The 22,847-nt window shown below is 34.7% G+C and overlaps 1 protein-coding gene across 1 annotated transcript in view; it reads left to right on the forward strand.

Moving 5' to 3' along the window:
• Window positions 1-4,114: 4,114 nt before the first annotated feature.
• LOC144968029 (cation-independent mannose-6-phosphate receptor-like) overlaps window positions 4,115-22,847 on the forward strand; it is a 48,618-nt gene continuing 29,885 nt past the window's right edge. Inside the window, exons 1-15 of the mRNA XM_078905980.1 lie at window positions 4,115-4,428; window positions 5,208-5,496; window positions 7,372-7,600; window positions 8,507-8,721; window positions 10,034-10,196; window positions 11,818-12,019; window positions 13,260-13,363; window positions 14,562-14,726; window positions 15,447-15,584; window positions 15,883-16,026; window positions 16,991-17,128; window positions 17,634-17,805; window positions 18,197-18,484; window positions 20,677-20,836; window positions 21,558-21,725. Of these exons, the coding sequence (XP_078762106.1) occupies window positions 4,292-4,428; window positions 5,208-5,496; window positions 7,372-7,600; window positions 8,507-8,721; window positions 10,034-10,196; window positions 11,818-12,019; window positions 13,260-13,363; window positions 14,562-14,726; window positions 15,447-15,584; window positions 15,883-16,026; window positions 16,991-17,128; window positions 17,634-17,805; window positions 18,197-18,484; window positions 20,677-20,836; window positions 21,558-21,725 (2,712 nt within the window). The 5' untranslated portion in view covers window positions 4,115-4,291. The remainder of the gene's footprint in view (window positions 4,429-5,207; window positions 5,497-7,371; window positions 7,601-8,506; window positions 8,722-10,033; window positions 10,197-11,817; window positions 12,020-13,259; window positions 13,364-14,561; window positions 14,727-15,446; window positions 15,585-15,882; window positions 16,027-16,990; window positions 17,129-17,633; window positions 17,806-18,196; window positions 18,485-20,676; window positions 20,837-21,557; window positions 21,726-22,847) is intronic.

Below are 22,847 nucleotides of genomic sequence, written 5' to 3' on the forward strand. Positions count from 1 at the left end.
AGTTAACAGATGTAGAATCCATGAGCACGCTATCAAAGTACTTAGTTTGAGGTCACCGAAAAGTCTCATACAGACACAAGCACAGGTCTCAACTAAGAGGGATGCACCCAAATATTTACAAATCATATTATATAATATGTAAACAAAACAATACAGTGCATAACAGAGAGATGATTTACAAGAAAAAAAATATCACCTCCCAAAACTCTAACTATACATTTGACTGTTTCCCTCCCAGCTAGGGAATCCGGCCAGGGCCTGGAAAACACCAAGTAATCTCATTCCAAAACAAAAACCACCGTGGAATTGGGTGACTAAGGCCAGTTAGAGGGACTAAGACCATTCCCCTAAAATGTCCCCCCCCCCCAACCTGGACTGAAAATTATGAATCAAATAATATGTTAAAATATAGATAGAACGAAGATGACGTCACTCAGGTCTTTGTTGTTTTTTGCCATCCGCGTTTATGAGTAATTCTCACTAAACTGTATTAACCTGATTATAACGTTCAAGGTTACACAAAGTTGTGTGTGTTGGTCCGTTATACTTCCGGATGACAATGTTGTGAGCTTCTTAGCTAAGCGCAAACTATCTATAGATAGTTCAAAGATGACGTCACTCAGGTCTTTGTTATTGTTTTTTTGCCATCCGCGTTTATGAGTAATGCTCACTGAACTGTATTAACCCGACTATAAACGTACATGGATACACACAGTTTTGTGTGTTGGTCCATTATACTTCCGGATGGCAATGTTATGAGCTTCTTAGCCAAGCGCATACTATCTATACATCATTTGATAGATTTTACACTTTCTCACTCTTTAGAAAAAGAAGATCGCACAGGTCACCACAACTGGCCTTATAGTCACCCCATTCCACGGTATATATGTTGTCCTCAATAAAACATTCTAACAAAACTTGTTTTATTCTATTGTTAAACAAAAATCTTGTAAGTTTAGTATAATTCACTTATAGATAGTGTGCGCTTGGCTAAGAAGTTCACAACATTGCTATCAGGAAGTATAACGAACCAACACACAAACTATGTGTAACCTTGAACATTTATATAGTCTGGATAATACATTTGAGTGAAATTACTCATAAACGCGGATGGCAAAAAGCAAAAACAAAGACCCGAGTGACGTCATTTTCTTTCTATCTATATCTCTTGCCTTCAATAAAACATTCTTACGAAACTCGTTTTATACTTTTTTAAAACAAAAATCTTTTAAGTTTTGTACAATTCACTAATTAGATAGTGTGCGCTTGGCTAAGAAACTCACAGCATTGCCATCCGGCGGAACAACACACAAAACTATGTGTAACTTTAAACGTTTATAGTCTGGTTAATACAGTTTAGTGAGAATTGGTCATAAAAGCGGATGGCAGAAACCAATAACAAAGACATGAGTGACGTCAACTTCATATCTATAGAATAATAATAAATTCGAAATTAAGAATGCATGTCCTTTGGATATAGTTTTAAAATGTCTTTTTTTTTTTACATTGATTCATGGAAAATCCGCTGTCCGCAAAAATGCTGCTTTGATTGCTTTTTTTGTTGTCGTTTAAAAATAAAACAACATATTCTCTTATTGATGCTTTGCGTTTAGGTAAAATACTCATAACATTCGCCAGCCAGCTAGAAGGTACCAACACACAAAACTATGTGTAACCTTAAACGTTTATAGTCTAATTGATGGAATTTAGTGAGTAGTGATCATTAAATTGGCTGTCTAAAACACAACAACAATGAGTTGAGTGACGTTAATTTCGTTCCATCAATTTAAAAAAAACGAATTGCTCCGTTTCGCGCTCCTAATGTAGTTGATTTTATTGTCTTATGCACTTTCTGTAAATCAATGGGTTAAGATTCAAATATGGGTTCCCTGCACGAAGTTCTCCAGTACCCAGAACTATTAGTTCACGATGGTTCCCTGGATTAATAATCCAATAAGATACGATACCCAGATAAAGCCTTAGAGAGAGAGAGAGAGAGAGAGAGAGAGAGAGAGGGAGAGAGAGAGGGAGAGAGAGAGAGAGAGAGAGAGAGAGAGAGAGAGAGAGAGAGAGAGAGAGAGAGAGAGAGAGCGATTGTTGGTATATTTGAATCAGGGTTTTCAATGGCACATGTGTGTGTGTGTGTGTGTGTGTGTGTGTGTGTGTGTGTGCGCGCGCGCAGAATATTCCATTTCACAAAGGTTACAGTTTATCAAATTAAGAAATTAAAGGAGCAGGCATCGGTGTAAGATAAAGAACTGAACACGTGTGTATGGGAGGTGCCAAGAGCATATTAGATACACAATTGGACAGGATAAAGGATTATATTATTTTGAAAGAACTAGCCCTGGAGGAAGATGATGCATTTAACCGAGATGCATTGCATTCATTATGACAACCCTGCAGAATGCGGATAAGCTAGAAGAAGGAGAAGAAGAAGAAGAAGAAGAAGAAGAAGAAGAAGAAGAAGAAGAAGAAGAAGAAGAAGAAGAAGAAGAAGAGAGAAAGAAGGAAGAAGGAAGAAGAAGAAGAAAGAAGAAGAAAAGGAAGAAGAAGAAGAAGGAAGAAGAAGAAGAAGAAGAAGGAAGAAGAAGAAAGAAAAGAAAAGAGAAGAAGAGAAGAAGAAGAAGAAGAAGAAGAAGAGAGAAGAAGAAGAAGAAGAAGAAGAAGAAGAAGAAGAGAAGAAGAAGAAGAGAAGAAGAAGAAGAAAGAAGAAAGAGAAGAAGAAGAAGAAGAAGAAGAAGAAGGAAGAAGAAGAAGAAGAAGAAGAAGAAGAAAAAAGAAGAAGGAAAGAAGAAGAAGAAGAAGAAGAAGAAGAAGAAGAAGAAGAGAAGAAGAGAAGAAGAAGAAGAAGAAGAAGAAGAAGAAGAGAAGAAGAAGAAGAAGAAGAGAAGAAGAAGAAGAAGAAGAAGAAGAAGAAGAGAAGAAGAAGAAGAAGAAGAAGAAGAAAGAAGAAAGAAGAAGAAGAAGAAGAAGAAGAAGAAGAAGAAGAAGAAAGAAGAAGAAGAAGAAGAAGAAGAAAGAAGAAGAAGAAGAAGAAGAAGAAGAAGAAGAAGAAGAAGAAGAAGAAGAAGAGAAGAAGAAGAAGAAGAAGAAGAAGAAGAAGAGAAGAAGAAGAAAGAAGAAGAAGAGAAGAAGAAGAAGAAGAAGAGAAGAAGAAGAAGAAGAAGAAGAAGAAGAAGAAGGAAGAAGAAGAAGAAGAAGAAAGAAGAAGAAGAAGAGAGAAGAAGAGAAGAAGAAGAAGAAGAAGAAGAAAGAAGAGAAGAAGAAGAAGAAGAAGAAGAGAAGAAGAAGAAGAAGAAGAAGAAGAAGAGAAGAAGAAGAAGAAGAAGAAGAAGAAGAAGAAGAAGAAAGAAGAAGAAGAAGAAGAAGAAGAAGAAAGAAGAAGAAAGAAGAAGAAGAAGAAGAAGAAGAAGAAGAAGAGAAGAAGAAGAAAGAAGAAGAAGAAGAAGAAAGAAGAAGAAGAAGAAGAAGAAGAAGAAGAAGAAGAAGAAGAAGAAGAAGAGAAGAAGAAGAAGAAGAAGAGAGAAGAAGAAGAAGAGAGAAGAAAGAAAAGAAGAAGAAAAGAAGAAGAGAAAAGAAGAAGAAGAAGAAGAAAAGAAGAAGAAGAAGAAAAGAAGAAGAAAGAAGAAGAAGAAAGAGAAGGAGAGAAGAAGAGAGAAGAAGAAGGGAAGAAAGAAGAAAAGAAGAAGAAGAAGAAGAAGAAGAAGAAGAAAAGAAGAAGAAAGGAAGAGAAGAAGAAGAAGAAGAAGAGAAGAAGAAGAAGAAGAAGAAAGAAGAAAATATATACTAACTACTACTACTACTACTACTACTACTACTATACTACTACTACTACTACTATAATAATAATAATAATAATAATATAATAATAATAATAATAATAATAATAATAATAATAATAATAATAATAATAATAATAATAATAATAATAATAATAATAATAATAATAATAATAATAATAATAATAATAATAATAATAATAATAATAATAATAATAATAATAATAATAATAATAATAAATGATATAAATAAATAAATAAATAAATAAATAAATAAATAAATAATAAATAAATAAATAAATAAAAAGTCGAAAGATTATATTGAATCACATGACACCGTAAAGTCATATGACAATTATTGGCAATCTTTTTATCCCGGAGATTGTATCAGCAAATCATGTAGCCTAGTTTGTGTACATTTACACTAAAGTGATAAAAAATAGAAGTGTCGACACAATTTTATTTGTCTTGTCACTTTCGGCCTGATCTCTTTGTGAAGGCATTCCATTATGCCGCGTGACAAGAAAATGAATTATACTTTCTATTCATTTCTACTATACATCATTTTTGCGCAAGCACTCTTGTTATATCATCGTTCATCAGCGGAATGTATTCGTAATGGCTACGACCTCAAAGATATTGGCAGGCAAGTTTTTGTTTATTCCATAAAATTAATATCCTTTCATATCGTTCTTTCAAATAAAAATTCCTCTCTAAATTATGATGCTTTCAGCAAATTATTCGAAACATTAGCGCCAAAGCTCTTGTGATCTCAGCAGCAGTGCAGTTTCATAATTGCAAGTTCCAAGTTCAAATGAATGACCACTCACCAGATAGTCACCATCTAGACTGATTACCCATTATGATAAAGAAGAAAGATACATTATTAATCATCATCATGAACGGTTTTATGCCTCTTATTCTAAAATACTCGGTCATATTCTATTGTGATAAAGTTGTAACCCATTCATAATAGAAGTATAATAATAACAAGGACATTTGAGTTTGAGAAAAAGTCAAAGGAGGAAGGAAATTAGTCAAATTAAATGTTGCTTTTATCATCATTATCATGCGATAGATAGACATAGGCCTTGTATGCGGCTGCTACCATTAGTTTCCCCTCTTTCTTAACAATAAAATATATCTCACTCCCCCCCTCTCTCTCTCTCTCTCTCTCTCTCTCTCTCTCTCTCTCTCTCTCTCTCTCTCTCTCTCGTCCTTTATTCAGTAGATAGCACCATGATGATAAAACCAATACCACGAAACTTTTGGCATACGAAAATACATTTAGCTGGTTATTTAATAAAGAATGATATTAAAATACAAGTTGTATTTTTTTTTAAATACAAACAATAGACATGTAGTTGTACTTATAAACACTCCTCAAATTATGTTTTAAAAAGACTCTCTATTTCGTTTTAACAGATTTAGCCCCTGGGAAACAATCAATGACTTCACAAATGCTACATTTACAATAAACGTTTGTAGTAAATTAAGCAGTGAAGAGAGAGGTGACTGTCCTGATGGAACATCTGTATGTGCCAAATATCCCAATGGAACAGTGATAAATTATGGCAACTTTGAAGCTAATGCTATTGCATCAACTGGAAATCAAAATGGAGAACTCATGCTTGCTCTTAAAGGACAGTCATGCCCCGATTTTGAAGGAGAGAAATACACTTCAATTTTTTACTTCAAGTGTGGAAAGACTCTGGTGAGTATTTTAAAAACTTATTTATTGTTTGTTTCCAGCACAGGTCCTTGTCGTTCCTCTTTGCAAGACTCTATTTCTCTAGTCTATTCTTGAAGGTGTTAAGGGCTTTTGCGTTCACAACAGAATCTGGTAGAATGAGAATGTCTTATGTTTTAGTTGATCTCACAGTGAGACTGTATTTTCTCACATCAAATCTTGGTATTTGTGTGTGCAGTTTATTTTTGTTACCTCCGGTATCTTTTCTTATAAAGAAATCTTTCCTCCATGTAATAAATTCTGTTATGCTTTGGTCATATTTACCACTTGTTATCTTGTATAGTTCTATCATGTACCCCTTATACCTTTTGTATTTCAAATTTCAACGTTGGTATATTCAGTTTCTTCAGTCTTTCTTCATAATCTAGCGACCCTAGTCCCGGCAATTGTTTTTTTTGGCCCTCCTTTGCATGCCTTCAATTTGCTCATTGAATTTTTCTATTTTAGGATCCCAAACTGAGTTTGCATATTCCAAGTGCAATCTCACAAGCACTTTGTAGAGGGGGAAAATATGCCTTTTTGTCTAGACATTGGAATGAGCATCTGATGACGGCAAATACAAAGTTGTTTTTTAAAACTTTTTCACTGACATGCTTGTCAAAAATTAATTTCTCATCTATAGTGACACCAATGACCTTTTCTTCATTAACCCATTTCATTTGAATACCGAGTAAAGTGTATTTGAAGTCATCTCTTAGTTTAATTTTGCCCACATGCAGGACTTTACACATATCAGGGTGGAATTTGAGTATACATTCTCACTCCAAGATTCTGGTTTCCTCAGGTCATCTTGCTGTTTATCCCTATCAATCTCTTCTTTTATGATTTTGAATATTTTCTTGTCACCAGCAAAGAGCTAAACTGAAGAGTCGACAATGTCAGGTAAATCATTTATTTACATGACGAAGAGAAGTGGTCCAATGACGGATCCATGCATGCTGGATTCCTGAAGTTACTTCCTGCCACTTGGAATGGTGTGGTGTGGTTTTACTCTAATCTGACACCAGATGTTACCGCAGTTGCACTATGAGAGCAGTGACAGCAATTCGACTTAGGCTTCATTGACACTTGGGTCTTTTTGCTGATAAAGCTATTATTAAATTATTGAACTCTTGTTCCATAACTAATGTTAAATAATTTTTTTTTTTTTTTGAAATAGTGTGAATTTTTAAATTTTTGTAATCGATCTGAATTCCATCAGTATGGGATCCATGGTATTTTAAGATTGTATTTTGTATGAAAGTCATAGTTAGCCCATTTGACATGAACTGGATTGATTGAAAATTTGGAAGAATAAGATGTATTATGCATATGGAGCTTTTATATAGCGCAATATCCTCTAAATGTGCTCAAAACGCTTTTCAAAGGGTCCCTGACCAACAGCAACATGTAACATGTAGAATGAGACACAACGCCTGTTAGGTGATATTACAATTTTTCCGACAGAGACAACGCTGTTGACGCCCAGGTACTCATTTTACACCTGCGTGAGATGAGAGAATGTGAGTAGAGAGTCTTTTCCAAGGACTGAATTATGCGCCGAGTGAGGCTCGAACCCAGGACCTTCCGATCCTAAAGCGATTGTCATACCACAAGATCATATAGCCATGCATAAAAAAATTGAAACATGGGGTGTGGGGAGAGTAAGTTAATTACATGACATGTGTGGATTGTTAAGGTTTGAGTTTTGATGTTTGGATGTAGTCACAAGGATGGATAATGTAACTAATATTCAATATTTTTAAATATTATTTGTTACCCTCTCTGAAATTTTATAAAAAACGTTTCTTTAAGTTGTAAGTTTTAAATAATCTTATCTTTTTTTTTTTTCACTTTCAGGGTCATCCATACTATGTGGGGGATTTGGGCTGTTCTGTGCATTTTGAATGGGAGTCATATATGTTTTGCAAAGACTTAAAAACTTCAGAAAAAGAAGTTGCCTGTACAGTCATGAAGGATGGGCATTTGATTGACCTTGCACCTTTAACCAAGTTAACAGGTGGACATCTTGTTGATGAGGTTCACAACCGAAAAATTTACATCAATGTCTGTAGGGATATAAAAGCAGGTTAGTTTGACGTGAATTATTGGTGATCTTGAAACAGTCGTATTATTGTCAATGATGCATACCATAACAATTCTTGGTTAGATTGTGAGATATTTTGAGAGATGTATTGCCCAAGCCAATGTTATAGTGGCAGAAATCACCACAAAATATATATTCCCCTATGAAGTGCTTGGTTTGAAACTTGATATAAATTTGAGCCAGGTGGTTTGCTTTTCAGAAATTGACTCTAGGTAACTTTGGGCCTGCCCTTCACAAGTCCCAAGTAATCTGTTGTCATCAAATCATTCATTGAGGCCTTGTCAAATGCAACTGTCAGTTATAACATAAAGAGATAGTCTAGTCTCCATATATAGCATATTTGTATGCGTTTTGAATAGGTTAAGTGATGTGACATCGAACTGTCACCAAGCCATTGGTATTCATGAGGTGATGGGTATGATCGAGTGACCCAATTGATATGACTTGAGACTGGGGATACTTCTTAGAACTGTACCAAGTTCTCTTATAGTCATCTAAGTTTGAATTTAGTGAACATTTTATTCCTCTGACCACACAGAACGCTTTTATTTATTTTTCTCGGCAATCGTTATTAGTCTGACAGATCTTTACTCTATTGAGGCATCACTATTTTCTTTTTAGGTTAACGGTTAACCCCCCTCCCTTTCTCAGACATTTTCATTGATCTATATATTTCTTTTCCATTTTTCTCCTTTTCTGAATACCAGAAATAACAAAATCCTTTTTACGTTTTGTTGGCAATTATTCACATATTTTCTATTTCTATTTGTTTACTCGACTGGATTATATGATGATATTTGATCCAGATAAAATTTTAGATGTGTTTACATTTTTTTTTCCCTTATGAATGAAGTTCTATATTTTGTGTTGTTTTCACATCCATGTCAGGAACTGCCACGGATGACAGCTCTTCCCATTGTCCATCTGGAGCTGCGGCATGCAGAGTTATTGACTCTAGTGGGTCATCATTCGGTGAACCCGCTCAGCGGCTACAAACGACTAGCTCTGGTGTCCAGCTCGTGTATGAATCAAGTGTGGAAGTGACAGGTTGTGCGGGCAAACCAAAGACAGTAATCAACTTTGAGTGTCCACAGAGGGGAGGGGTAAGATGATGATGACAATTGGTTTTGTGCGGCTATGTGGTCTTGTGGTATGACACTCGCTACGGATCGGAGGGTCCTGGGTTCAAGCCTCACTTGGTGCATAGTTGAGTCCTTGGAAAAGGCTCTTTACTCACATTCTTTCACCTACTCAGGTGTAAAATGAGTACCTGGCCGTTAGCAGCATTGTCTCTGTCTGAAAAAATTGTAATATCGCGTAACAAGCGGCATGTCCCGTCCTACATGTTAACTGTTGCTGTTGGCCAGGTACCCCATGTAAAGCCCTTTGAGCACATATAGTGGATATTGCACCATATAAAAGCTTTTTTTTTTGTTGTTGCTGTCTAGGTCATGTTATCTGTTATAGACTGATATCCTCTGCTCACAACGTTTTACTTATACAGTGTGATCTTAATCTACAGAATTATTTTTAGTCAAGTCCAAACCTCACCGGAATTGGAATGAAAAACTTTTGGTTCATTAAATCTCAACCTTTCGTATGCATTTGTAGGTAATTATTTATGTGAAAAATGGTAAAGATTTGATAGTTAAGATTGACATAACATATTTCTTCTATAATTTCATTTAAAAAAAGAATTTTTAGACTTTATAGACTTTTTGTTTGTTAGTCGTGGAAGACCATTTGCTGTCTAATTGCTACCTCTATCTCTGAAACTTAGTTAAATGTGGTCAGTTTCTTTTTCAACATCTACTGTATTGACAGATTATTTTGACCTCCCGTGCTGTGTCTTCCATTCCCATATATCTGGTTTCTGAGTTGATTTCTGTCTTTGTCTTGGAATAGGATTACTTTTTGTCCTGGCCGTGCCAGAGTCCTTGGCTGAGAGGGAAACAATCAAATTTATAGTGTTAGTTTTGGGAGGTGATATTTTTTTTCATGGTAAATCATCTCTCTGTTATGTACTGATAGTTACATGTTTTGTTTAGGACATGTCTTTTAAACAGTTAAGTGTATTACTCTTAGTGGGATCTTGTGCTGGTGTCTGAGTGAAACTTTCAGGTGATCTCAAACTAAGTTCATTGATGATATGCTCTTGGAATCTACACATTCCCTATTTAACTTAATTCTCCTTTGTCTTACTTTTTCTTGGATGCTTTAATTGTAAATCTAGAATTTTTTGACCATCCCAATCTCTTCCCTTTTACTTCCACTGAAACACACAAGCATTTACTTTAGTATAAGGAATATGAAATAATTGTCCCATTTTCACTTGTCTTTCCTGTACGGTGTTTGCTGTTTAAAAACTTGAAAGGTTGTGTTACAATTGATGTCAATAATTTTGAATGGTTTCAGAGCAAAGATCCAGTGTTGATATCAGATTTTCTGTGCGTGTATGAGATACTCTGGGTAACAGAATATGCTTGCCCTGTGGATTACATCACCAGTAAAACATGTCAACTCACCAGCGCTCAGCATGATATTGATATTGATCTTTCTCCTCTACAAAAAGTGAAATGTGAGTTTTTAAAACTTTACTGTGTGGTAAATATGATGATGACGATTGTTATTACTACTACTACTACTACTACTACTACTACTACTACTACTACTACTACTACTACTACTACTACTACTACTACTACTCGTTAAAAAAGTTCTATTAACTGAAGCTCATATTTAAGAATAACGCCATAGGATAAATTGCACTTTTCAGTTGTGAAATATGGAAAGTCTCCTGATTGCATCAAGTTTAAATATAGAAGAAGATGAAAGATAAAGATATTTCCCCTTTACTGGTTTCTATCTACTGCAGACATGCCAACCATCTCAGAATTTTCGGATTTGTCCCAGAAATGTGAAAAAAATATTGGCTGTCCTGGACAATATGTACATTTTCTTTTTGTCCTGGAAATTAAAAAAAAATAGACAGTTATATTACCACCTCTGGAATTTAAAAGTTTATGCAACCGTAAACCACTGTATTAAAACTATTACGATGTCATATCATCTCCACCCACAATACCACTACATAATCATTCCTACCATCACTATGACAACCACCACTACCATATCATGGTCCCCAACAACAAAGCTACCTCATCATTATCATCTTTATCACCAATGCTACCACAACCACCACATTATCACCCCAACTACCAATACTATCACAACCGTCATCATTCCTTTCACAACCACTACAACCACCGTCACCACATCATTCCTACCACCACCACTACAATCGCCATCACCACTTGAACTGCCACTGTTGCATCATCATTCCAACCACATTTACCTCACCATCTTTCCTACCGACACTACTACAACCACCACAACCGCATAAATACAAAGAATTACCCCTGGCAACAATTTAACTATGTTATGCTCTTGATATCAAATGTTTGACTGTCTTTTTTTAAGACATTACTATCACACAATTTATTGTTCCTGAAATTTAAGGTTTTACCTGTAAAATGTCCCTGAAGTTTGAAATTGAGGGTAGGCATGTCGGAAATATAACATTTGAACAGATTTTTTTTTTCTTTTTCTTTTTTTTTTTTTCTTTCTTATTTGCAAAGACTAGAGTGTTATAACAATAAATGTTCCTCTAGAAAGAATAAAATAGCATTGGGACATCGTTGAACATTGCTACTGTTGCATTGGGACATTGTTGAACATTGCTACTGGTGCATTGGGACATTGTTGAACATTGCTACTGGTGCATTGGGACATCGTTGAACATTGCTACTGTTGCATTGGGACATTGTTGAACATTGCTACTGTTGCATTGGGACATTGTTGAACATTGCTACTGTTGCATTGGGACATTGTTGAACATTGCTACTGTTGCATTGGAACATCGTGGAACATTGCTACTGTTGCATTGGGACATCGTTGAACATTGCTAATGTTTTCTTCTGGAGTCATGGAAGTTCTTAAACCATTGCATTAAAACATTTGAAAAAAAATAGGTATCAAAATTATCAATCTCAAAATCTTTATTTTCCTTGGTGTAGTTTTAGAGTTCGCATGATTTCTATAATTAGTATTGTATGCACATCTTCATCAGAAAAAAAAACAAACCCCCCAAAATAATTGAGTTGATTAATTTTTAACCATCACAATTATATCCTTAACAGTATCGCAATTCCCATACATGGTGAATGCTTCATCGACGGACAAGGGTGGTGAACATTTCTACAGATACTACATCAACGTTTGCTCTAGTTTAGGCTTTCCATGCGGCCATGCAACAGGTGGAGAGTCGTCTGTATGTCAAAGAAAAGACGGCGATGACACATTTTCAAAAGATCTTGGAGAAAAACAGCATGGAAAATTGGTGTAGGTTTTATGTATCTTTTCTTCAGCAGTGATTATTTGTTATTTATACTCATTTCACGAAATTAAGCAATTTTTAAATATTATTATTATTATTATTATTATTATTATTATTATTATTATTATTATTATTATTATTATTATTGTTACTATTATCATTATTATTAAAAATAATATTAATAATGATGATGATAATAATAATAATTATTATGGTGATGATTCTAAATTCTAAATTGAGCTTTTATATAGCGCAATATCCACTTAACGTGCTCAAAGCGCTTTACAAGGGGTCCCTGTTCAACAGCAACATTTAACATGTAGGACGAGACATAACGCCTGTTAGGCGATATTACAATTTTTCGGACAAAGACAACGCTGTTAACGGCCAGGTACTCATTTTACACCTGAGTACGGTGAGAGAATGTGAGTAAAGAGTCTTTTCCAAGGACTCAACTATGCACCGAGCTAGGCTCGAACCCAGGACCTTCCGATCCGAAAGCGAGTGTCATACCACAAGACCACATAGCCGCACATTATGATAATAATATTAATGATAATAACAATAATTATGATGATGATAATAAAAATTATAATTGATGATAGTAATAATACTAATAAAATTAAAGATTATAATATTGATAGTAGTAGTAAGTAAAGTAATAAAGTTTCTCCTATTGCTCATTTTTGCTCCTGACAGTATCGGAAGGATAATATGACTGAAACAAACAAATTTGTAACATTGCAAGATTTACCCAGTGTCATTGAATACTGAGTCTGTTTTTATAGAAGAGGATGATATGTTATATTTTTCGATGTTTAGACCTGATTTTTTAGGTCAATTCAGCACCTGAAAGTTAGTACGCAGCACAGCAATTTTATTGATTAAAACTTTCCCTTGCAGATGAATAAAGGGAATTTTGTTATCATTTATTAGAATTGTCTGATTAACCAAGAAATATTTTTGGTATTCTCTCCTTGATTCGAGACTTGCTTTTGGTGGTGCAAAGTTGAGACGTGGAAAAGGCTCTTTGCTCACATTTTCTCAGACTACTCAGGTGTAAAATGAGTACCTGGCCAGTCATGGCATTGTAATTGTCGAAAAGTTGTAATAGCACTTGCAGGTGTGATGAGTTGTCCTACGTGTTAAGTGATGCTGCCAGCATGGGATGAGCATATTGAGTGGATATTGTGTTATATAAAAAAGCTCAAGCTGTTTTTTGTTTGTTTTGTTTTTTTTCACCAGCTACTCTGATGGTGAATTGATATTGAAGTACAGGAATGGCGATCAATGTCATACAAATTTCAGAAGGTCGACATATATCAACTTTCATTGTAACAAATCAGCAGGTATATATACACATTTTTGCTTCTATGATGTGACACTGCTTTGGTGTATCTTTCAATAAAATGTCTGGGTTCACAAAATTCTTCCCAATCTACTTTTGTGTCATGTTGGTTGTATATTTTTATATCTCTTTGTTTTAACGAACTTTGGCAGTGACAAATTTTCTCTATCTTTGGTGTTGTAATCTCCACCATTTTCCTGTTTTATACAATGGTATTGTGTATTACATACTGATTGATTGTTTATATGAGGCTGTGTCAAAAGGTCGGTTCTGGATGGGGTTCCTGGGCTCCCATAGTGGGCAGGGAGGTACTTACTGTGTCTTCTATCTCCCTATATCTGTTTTCCAACATGTCTCTATTATTGTCTTGGAATGAGATAACTCGGTATTGTCCTGGCCTTGGCCGGTTGGGAATACCTTAGCTGGAAACAGTCAAATGTATAGAGTTTTGAAAAATGATATTTTTTTGTCTTGTAAATAATCTCTCTGTTATGCACTGTATTATTTTTGTTTTACATTTATTATGATTTGTAAACATTTGAGTGTGTTCCTCTTAGTGGATACCTATGCTTGTGTCAGGATTAGACATTTGGGCGATCTCAAACTAAGTACAGTGATGGTAGTATGCTTTTAGAATCTACACCTGTTCCCTATTTGAAGCAATTCCCCTTTGTCTTACTTTTTCTTGGGTACTTTAGGTGTAATTTTATAAATTTATTAATATCCCATTTTCTTCCTTTATACTGGCACTGATATGACCTAAATTTGTTGCAAGTGCCGTAAAACCCTTAAAAATAATTAAACAAAAGGTCGATTTTGTAACATTGGTCTTAAAAAAATACTCTGAAGCTAAGTTATTTGGAAAAAAGTAAGGAAAAGAATTCAGATTTTCTGGGAGAAATAATGAAAAATAAACAAGGAACTGATGATCTTAGCATTAAAAATATAGTTGTCATGGCTTTTTAATGTATAGACAAAGTTGATGCTCTGTCCACACCTTTTTGAACCTATGAGAAACTATTTCTGCTATTCTGCCAGTTTTTAGTTTATTTTACATTAATTACCTGATTGAAACTAATGAAAACACGTTTTTTTCCTTAGTCTGTCAAAATAACAGTATTAGAGTGTTTTTGTGGTGAACGTCACAGAAGCGACCTTTTGGCACAGCCTAATATATATATATTTTTAATACTTTATAGAGAATGACGGCATTGGCTATCCGGTATTTGACTATGAGACGGACTGCACATACCAGTTTACCTGGCAGACCAAGTATGCCTGCCTGGACCATCCCAATTATGACAGCTGCAGGGTGGAGGCAAATGGAAACCGATTTGACTTATCCACTTTGGTCAAAGAACAGGGTTTGTCATTTTAAACTTAAATATATACGGATATAAACAGCTCAAAGTGATACTAAGCTACGAGATGTTGTGGACTGTAAAAAGTAATAAACAAAAATGAATATATGAGCTTAAAAAACCCCCAATAAAATACAAACACAGAAGGTTTTGGGCTCAAACCCTCTTCAGCCAACACAATGAAAACATAAATACACTTCTGGTGTTTTAGTAATGTATTTATGTTTTCATTGCTTTTTGTTGTCGGCTGAAGAAGGGTTTTGAGTCTGAAACCTATTGTGTTTGGTATTTTGTTCTTTATTGAAGCTGTTACATTCATTTTTGGATCTATACAGCACAACTTATTTGATGGATAGATGTGATTTGATTTTTGTTTTGCAAATTAATTTCATTAACATCGCCGTTGGGGGAGGGGGGGGGGGGGGTTGTGTGCATTCTAATATCTTCATTTTCACACAAAATTTTGTTTTGATATGTTGAAAATGGACTGTTTTTTATGGTAGAAATTGCTGAGTCAGATAAGTAAAGGTAGAAATACATTTTTTAATGTTTTGTGTTCTCCCTCTGTATCATAATTGACATAAATCCTGACATAAATATTGTATGTTATAAAGAAGTTCAATGAACTTTTTTTTGAGTGATAAAAAATCGCTGTTTTAAAAATGCTTTTTGAATTTCAAATTACACCATATTCTTCTAAAACTCGGTATGTTTGATTTTCAGGCAACAATTGGGAAGTCTTGGTCAGTGAGGGGCATGAGGATGAGTCATTCTATGTCAATGTTTGCCACGATGTGTTAAGGAAAGATGAGACCTCAAAATGTCCTCCAGGCTCTGCCATGTGTGCTATTGACAAGGACGGTAAGGGTGACCTTTTATTGCCGAAGTCTTTAGTAGTTGCAATTTGATTTGCATATCACATGGATAATATTCGTGAATGATAAACTATAATTTGCCAAAAACATTATATTAGTTCCAGAACAAGGTCTGTACAACTGATGTTTTATTTTAAATATTTTGTAAATGTATATATCAGCATTACTTTCTCTTTTCAGTGAGAATGTTTTTGAATTCTCGAAAATCATATTTTTTGTAGAAATATAATGATGGAAATAAATGATAATGGTTTCTCAACATATTGTCTCCTACTTACTTTCAGGCAAAGGGATAAGTGTAGGGAAATTCACCCAAGGCTTGCAATATGACAAAGACAGTGATTCCCTCAAACTTGTATACACGGATGGAGACAAAATTGACGACGGCTGTGTCAGGACTACCACCATCAATTTCTTCTGCCTGCCAGGTAAGCTGAATATATGACCCATCTCTTTTAGTTTGGCATTAAGTCAAGGTAAATCAAAGCCATACATTGCCTTTACAATTTAGCTGAAAGACATGAATTGAATTAATATTTTATTATGGAGGAGATTGAATGTGATTTCTTTTAAATGCAACTCAAATTTCATAATTTTGCCCATCTTGATTGCTATTTCTTGGTGTCTAGTTCACCATGACATGATTACAGATTTGATGGTCACGTTTGAAAAGGAAGAAGCCATATTAAAATCATTTAGTGTACTAAGCCCCATTGAGTTGGGAGCTACTTTTTTATGCTACATGGAATAGACATTTCTATTTGCTGGCTGCCTAATTGACAGATCAAAATATTATACTAGGTTCCAACAACAATAGATTCTTAGATGAGGTCGATAAGGGGGGCATATGGAAGGAAGCATTTAACCTTTTGTCATTCATGTCTTTTAGCTACGTGGACTTATGAGCTATGCGGCCTTAGTTTGAATGTAGTCATGTACTCAGGATTATTATGTCTTGCATAATTTAATTGCAAATAGAATAAATACTAATCATCATCACTCGCTCGCTGTACTTGGATCCACTCTTCTTTAGAATCGAAGAATAACTGATTGCCAGTCATTCTTCCAAGAGAAGAAAGGACTGGAGTTGGTGTAATACCATTTGTTTAAAAGGGCATATAATCCAAAGCTTGCCACCATCAAGAATCCAAGAATAAGCCCTTTTTTTTCTAGGTTGAATGGGATTATATATTTAAAAGGACACAGTGCCAGGGCCAGAGTTTACTATCAATGCCACCCTTCTATATTCATTCCAGGATATGCTTTAATTTATAACAAGAGTGGACACAGAACATTGGCATTTTCTCCATGTTATCCTTTTAAAGACTTATTTTTCTATTGCATTGTTTCTTTGCCATCTCTCTATTAATTCAACTCACCCTTTCCTTTCAGGTGTGTTGGACAGTGCTCCCAAACTTGTCCACCAATCAGAAGATAAATGTTACCATGAACTGGAGTGGCACACTGCTGCTGCCTGTATCTTGTCGCATAAGAAGGGCAGCGATTGTAAAGTGTATGACGATGATGCAGGTATGTCAAGTATTCTAGTCTGTCTAACTAGAGAGATCATTTTTTAAAACTTGGTGTTTTCTTTCATTCTATGTCCTGAATGAATGATCTTTCAAACCAAATTTATAAGGAAAATTCATTGGATTTGTAATTCATTACTGACTGTTGTTAGAATTTAATTTACTGTCATTAACTTAAATCCTTGAATTGTAAATTTGTTAAGAGTTATCAATTACTGAACATGGGTTAACTTAATTTACGTCAACAACTTAAATCTTGAATTTTAAATTTGTTAAAAGTCACTGAAGATGGGTAGATCTTGATATACTGTCATTAACTTATATCCTTGAATTGTTATTTTGTTAAAGGGAGTGAATGCATTGGAAAAGATGTATGAAACCTGAGAAGTAATATAGCTTTCTCAAGAGCCAAGCAGTTTTTTTGTTTTGTATTGTGAAAATTGATTTGATTGATAAGAGAATATTGTGTAAAATCAATACTTAATTTAACTAATATTTTTCCACAGGCTACCACTTTGATTTGTCACCGCTTAAAAAGACTGATGGTTTTTACTCTGTAGACGCAGAAGGTTATACATATTACATAAACGTGTGTGAAGAACTCAAAGGCAGCACTCCATGTGATGTAGATCCACACAAAAATGCCTCAGTGTGTCAGGTCAAGATTTCAGACAAAAAGTAAGAATCTGATTATTGTAGTAGACACGGCAATCGCATAGATGATTTAAATTCAGATGAGCAATAATTGTAATGATAATGGTGAAGATGATGTTGATAATAATGATCATTGTAACAGTGATGATGATAATTATTGATAATAATAATGATAGTTTTAGTAATAATTACGATAATAATGGTAATAAAAATGATGATAATAATAATAGTAATGATAATATTAACAATGATTGTAATAATGATAATGAAAATAATAATAATAATAATAATAATAATAATAATAATAATAATAATAATAATAATAATAATAATCATAATAATAATCATAATAATGATGGTGATGATGATAATAATGAATAGAACAACAATAACTTTGTTTCAATTTTATTCTCAGTCAAGTCAAGAAGATTGCCGAGCCTGGTGCATTGATTGAGTATTACGACGGTGTTCTGAATTTAACTTATGTCCATGGAGAAGTTTACAACAACCCAGCCCACCCACATCGCATAGCGGAGATTGCCTTCCTGTGCGACTTGAAAGCTGGCAATGGCAAACCTAACTTTTTGATTGAGAAGGATTTTACCTATGCCTTTGAATGGAAGACAAGCTATGCTTGCCCAATCACCCCTGTGGAGTGCCTGGTGACTGACCCACATACTAACAAGCAATATGATTTGTCCAGGTAATTTCAAACAATGAAATTGAACTGAGTGTTGTGTCAAACTTTCTCTCTTTTTTTTCTCTCATCGGATTAGTCATCGGTATATGTTAGTCATCACTGAGATAAACAAATATCCTAAACTCTTCAATCATTTTGTGGAAATGAGGAATGTTCGAAATTTTCAGTAGTTTATATTCAGTCTTTGCATCATTAAGAATACCTAATGTCTTGAAAGTTTTTATTTATGAATATTTTAATCACTGCATTAATTAAAATGGTTTTTATTTTGGTTAATAATTGGAATTCCTTCCCTTTCTTATTGACATTATTTCTTTGCATTTAAAAAAAACAACCCCAAAACACGCCTATGTTTTATAGTGCCATGTCTCTCTCTGGTTCATGTATTGTGTTACAAGTGGTTTATTAACTTATACCTGTTTGGGGTCTTCTGACCACCAATGCTGTGTCCTCCATCTGTTTTCCCTTGCCATGTTGCTCTACTTTGGATTGATAATGCTCAGATTTATTTTCTTGGCCCTAATGGGGATCCTTAGCTGGGAGGGAGACAGTCAAGTGTTAATATCTAAATGTTACTCAAAAAAAAAAAGGTTCTAAAATATTCATGGATTGTTATTTTGTCATATTGTTATTAAACATTTACAGTAGCATCAAAGATGGACCTCCAATTCATGATGTGACTTGGGAATCTGCTTGGGGGGCTTGTGGAGCAAACAATGCACTTATTAATGTAGAAGCTGAAATTATGAGTCAAACCACATTGAAGTCTTGTCAGGAAAAATTTCACCATTCAAACCAGACTTTTTGTGGTCCAAAACCCCCTTAAACGTCTTTTCTTTTTTTTTTTTTTCTTTAACCCGATAATTGATTTAGATTTGGGAATTCCTGTTCAGTTTTTCTACCCATAAGAAGAAACCCATCCGAGTCAAATATTTACTCATGAGCTTGCTACTTTACTTCTATTTTAAGATTATTTGAAATATAACTTCTTCCTACAAATAGAAGGTTTAGGTTGGTGAAAGAAGCAAGCTGCTTCCAAACCATCCACCTTAAAATATTTGGCACAATTCTAGATTTCTTTGGCATTAATCCAATCCCCTGTAATAATTATAGCAACCCTGTATGCAGTTCAAATGGGATAGTTCATGGTAAAACATTCGCTGCACACGCAAAGGGACCGAGATCGATCCCCTGTACAGTTGAGATTTTTTCTGACCCCCTGTCCACCCAGCAGTGAATAGGTAGCTGAGTCTGTTAGATTTGGTGGAAAGTACTTTGCGATAGACTAGCATCCTATCCAAAGGGTAGTAAGCAATTGCTATTGTCCGTTTCACACTATAGAAACTGGGATAAACTCCGGCTCCATGGGCCCAATAGCTCTGAAGGACTACTTATATGCAGTACAAAGGAATGTTTAGCCTATCAGAAATTGCATTGTTTTACAATTCCTTCTTTGTAAATAGATTGAATGACCATTTTGTTGTTTCATTAGTACTAAATAGTTGCGTCAATGAATCTGCTTTCTCAACAGCCTAAAAAAGTGGAGGCCTCTCACTTAAGTCAAAATTGTTTGTACATCGTTGTTCTCATTCATGCCAAACTATTTTGCAATCTGTTAAAAAGTCTGGTCTCTCTCTCTCTCTCTCTCTCTCTCTCTCTCTCTCTCTCTCTCTCTCTCTCTCTCTCTTCTCTCTCTCTCTTCTCTCTCTCTCTCTCTTCTCTCTTCTCTCTCTCTCTCACTCTCTCTCTCACTATCTCTCTCTCTTCTCTCTTCTCTCTCTCTCTCTTCTCTCTCTCTCTCTCTCTCTCTCTCTCTCTCTCTCTCTCTCTCTCTCTCTCTCTCTCTCTCTCTCTCTCTCTCTCTCTCTCTCTCTCTCTCTCTCTCTCTCTCTCTCTCTCTCTCTCTCTCTCTCTCTCTCTCTCTCTCTCTCTCTCTCTCTCTCTCTCTCTCTCTCTCTCTCTCTCTCTCTCTCTCTCTCTCTCTCTCTCTCTCTCTCTCTCTCTCTCTCTCTCTCTCTCTCTCCCCTCTCTCTCTCTCTCTCTCTCTCTCTCTCTCTCTCTCTCTCTCTCTCTCTCTCTCTCTCTCTCTCTCTCTCTCTCTCTCTCTCTCTCTCTCTCTCTCTTCTTTTTTTTTTTTCTCTACAGTTTACCGTATTGTTGATATTTTTTATTGAGGTCATGTTTTGAATCTCCAGTTTATCAAAAGAAGAGAACTGGGAACTTGTGGACAGCAGTGATCCCAACAATAAGAAGAAATTCTACATCAATGTGTGCCAGCCATTGTCCAAAGTAAAGGGAGACCACTGTAGTTCTTTTGCATCAGCCTGTGTTACAAAAATAGACAAAGATGGCAAAGTGAGTTTTTTCGTTTTGATTTTTTATTTATTTTTTGTTTGTTTGTTGGTTTGTTGTTTATTGTTGTTGAATTCCATACGGTTATCACGATAACTATAGTATTAATGAATAATTTGTATATTTTTCCCTTTAAAAGGGGAGAAGTTGGAAGAATAGAATAAAATATTGAAGATGTGTCTTTTGGATCTTGTGGCCCTGTTACTGAAAACCATTTATTTTATCACCTGCTCCTACTGAAACGGACATTTTACAAGTCTTTAGTCAGGATTTCTTTACCCAGACCCTCTCATATATATATATATTATATATATATATATATAAAGAGTTATACCCTGCTGCCTAATTACCATTTGATATATATATATATATATATATATATATATATATATATATATATATATATATATATATATATATATATATATATATATATATATATATCAAATGGTAATTAGGCAGCAGGGTATAATTTTTTTTTTGTGATTAACCTACCCAAAAGTTCTTGGTTTATATTAATTATTTTAATTGCTCTAAAAACTTGTTAGGTTGTTTAAATAGTCATGTTGTTAAAAAACAATACTTGAAATTAGAATGTATGATTATTATGGGTATGATAGTAAAGACTAATTTACTAATTATATTATGTTTCAATGTGGTTCAGTTCCACATATATTTTTCTATTATGTTTCAATGTGGTTCAATTCAATATATATTTTTACAGGAAAGTTTGTTTCATGCCAATCTTGGTAGAGCTGAAAGTGCCCCCACCATAGAGACATCAACAAACGGAGTCAAACTGCTGCACACTCGTGGTAATGATTGTGAGGATAATGGTGTCAAGAAGAAGTTTACCACCTCCATTCATTTGGTCTGTGCAAAAGGAAACGTGGTATGTGTATTCATTCTTTAACATTTCATTAACCTTTCTATCTTTGCTTCGTGGGAGTCTTGGGGTCCCGATAGCTCACTTGGTTGAGGACTCACTTCACATGGATCAAGATTGATTGCAGGTGAAGTCGAGATTTTTTTTCTGACACCCCCCCCCCCTTTGCAACAGACAAGTGTCCTATCCAAAGGATAGCAAGCAATTGCTATTGTTGGCTTTAGCTATAGGAACTGGGATGAATTCCTGCTCCGTGAACCTCATGGCTATGAAGGACTACTTTTCGTGGAAGTCAGGTTGTTTTACCCGAGAGTAATCTTTAATACAAGGGTTTTTATGCTTTTCATGAAGAAATTAGAACTTGGCTACAACACATAAATGATTTTGATTCACTATGTATTCAAAAACTCTTCAGGAGCCAGTTTATGTATGATTAGCTCCATTAAAAAAAAAAAATTGGGGAGGAGTTATATTTAGTGTAGTAAAGGGTGATCTCAATGATGTTGTTTTTTACCTAGACACACATCATGTTGTTTTTAGTGAAGTATCAAAAGGTTGTCCATTGCCTTGGCCTTGTAAAATACTGAATGCAATTTTAAAGAGAAATACTTGACATTTTATAACATGGTAATGGCTTCTGAAATCTAATCTAGAAATTGACACGAGCCTTGTGGAATCAATTCAAAGTCATTTAGAAATGATTTTAGTCAATATCTGAACCAAACAAGTGGCCATTCTGTTGACTTGTTTATAAAGAAACACAAATATTATTTGAAACACATATTAGATTTTTGTCAAGATCAGATTTTTAAATGAAACTGAGTGGGGCATCTTGTCATTGATGTATCTTTTAAAAAAAAATTAAACAAAGATAAGAGCATTTTCATAATGCGTTATCCACTAAACATGCTCAAAGCGCTGTACAAGGGTTCCCTAGCCAACAACAGTGCTGTTAATATGTAGGACAAGATATGACAACTGTCAACGCTGTTAACAGCCAGGTAGTCATTTTACACTTGAGTACGGTGAAAGAATATGAGTTTAGAGCCTTTTCCAAGGACTGAACTATGCGCCGCTCAGAGCAGGACTCAAACCCTGGACATTCCAATATGAAGTAGAGTTTCATAC

Source organism: Berghia stephanieae, chromosome 3 (assembly GCF_034508935.2).
Source record: "Berghia stephanieae isolate SIO BIC M18660-M18661 chromosome 3, UCSD_Bste_1.3, whole genome shotgun sequence".
NCBI classification, from domain to species: domain Eukaryota; kingdom Metazoa; phylum Mollusca; class Gastropoda; order Nudibranchia; family Aeolidiidae; genus Berghia; species Berghia stephanieae.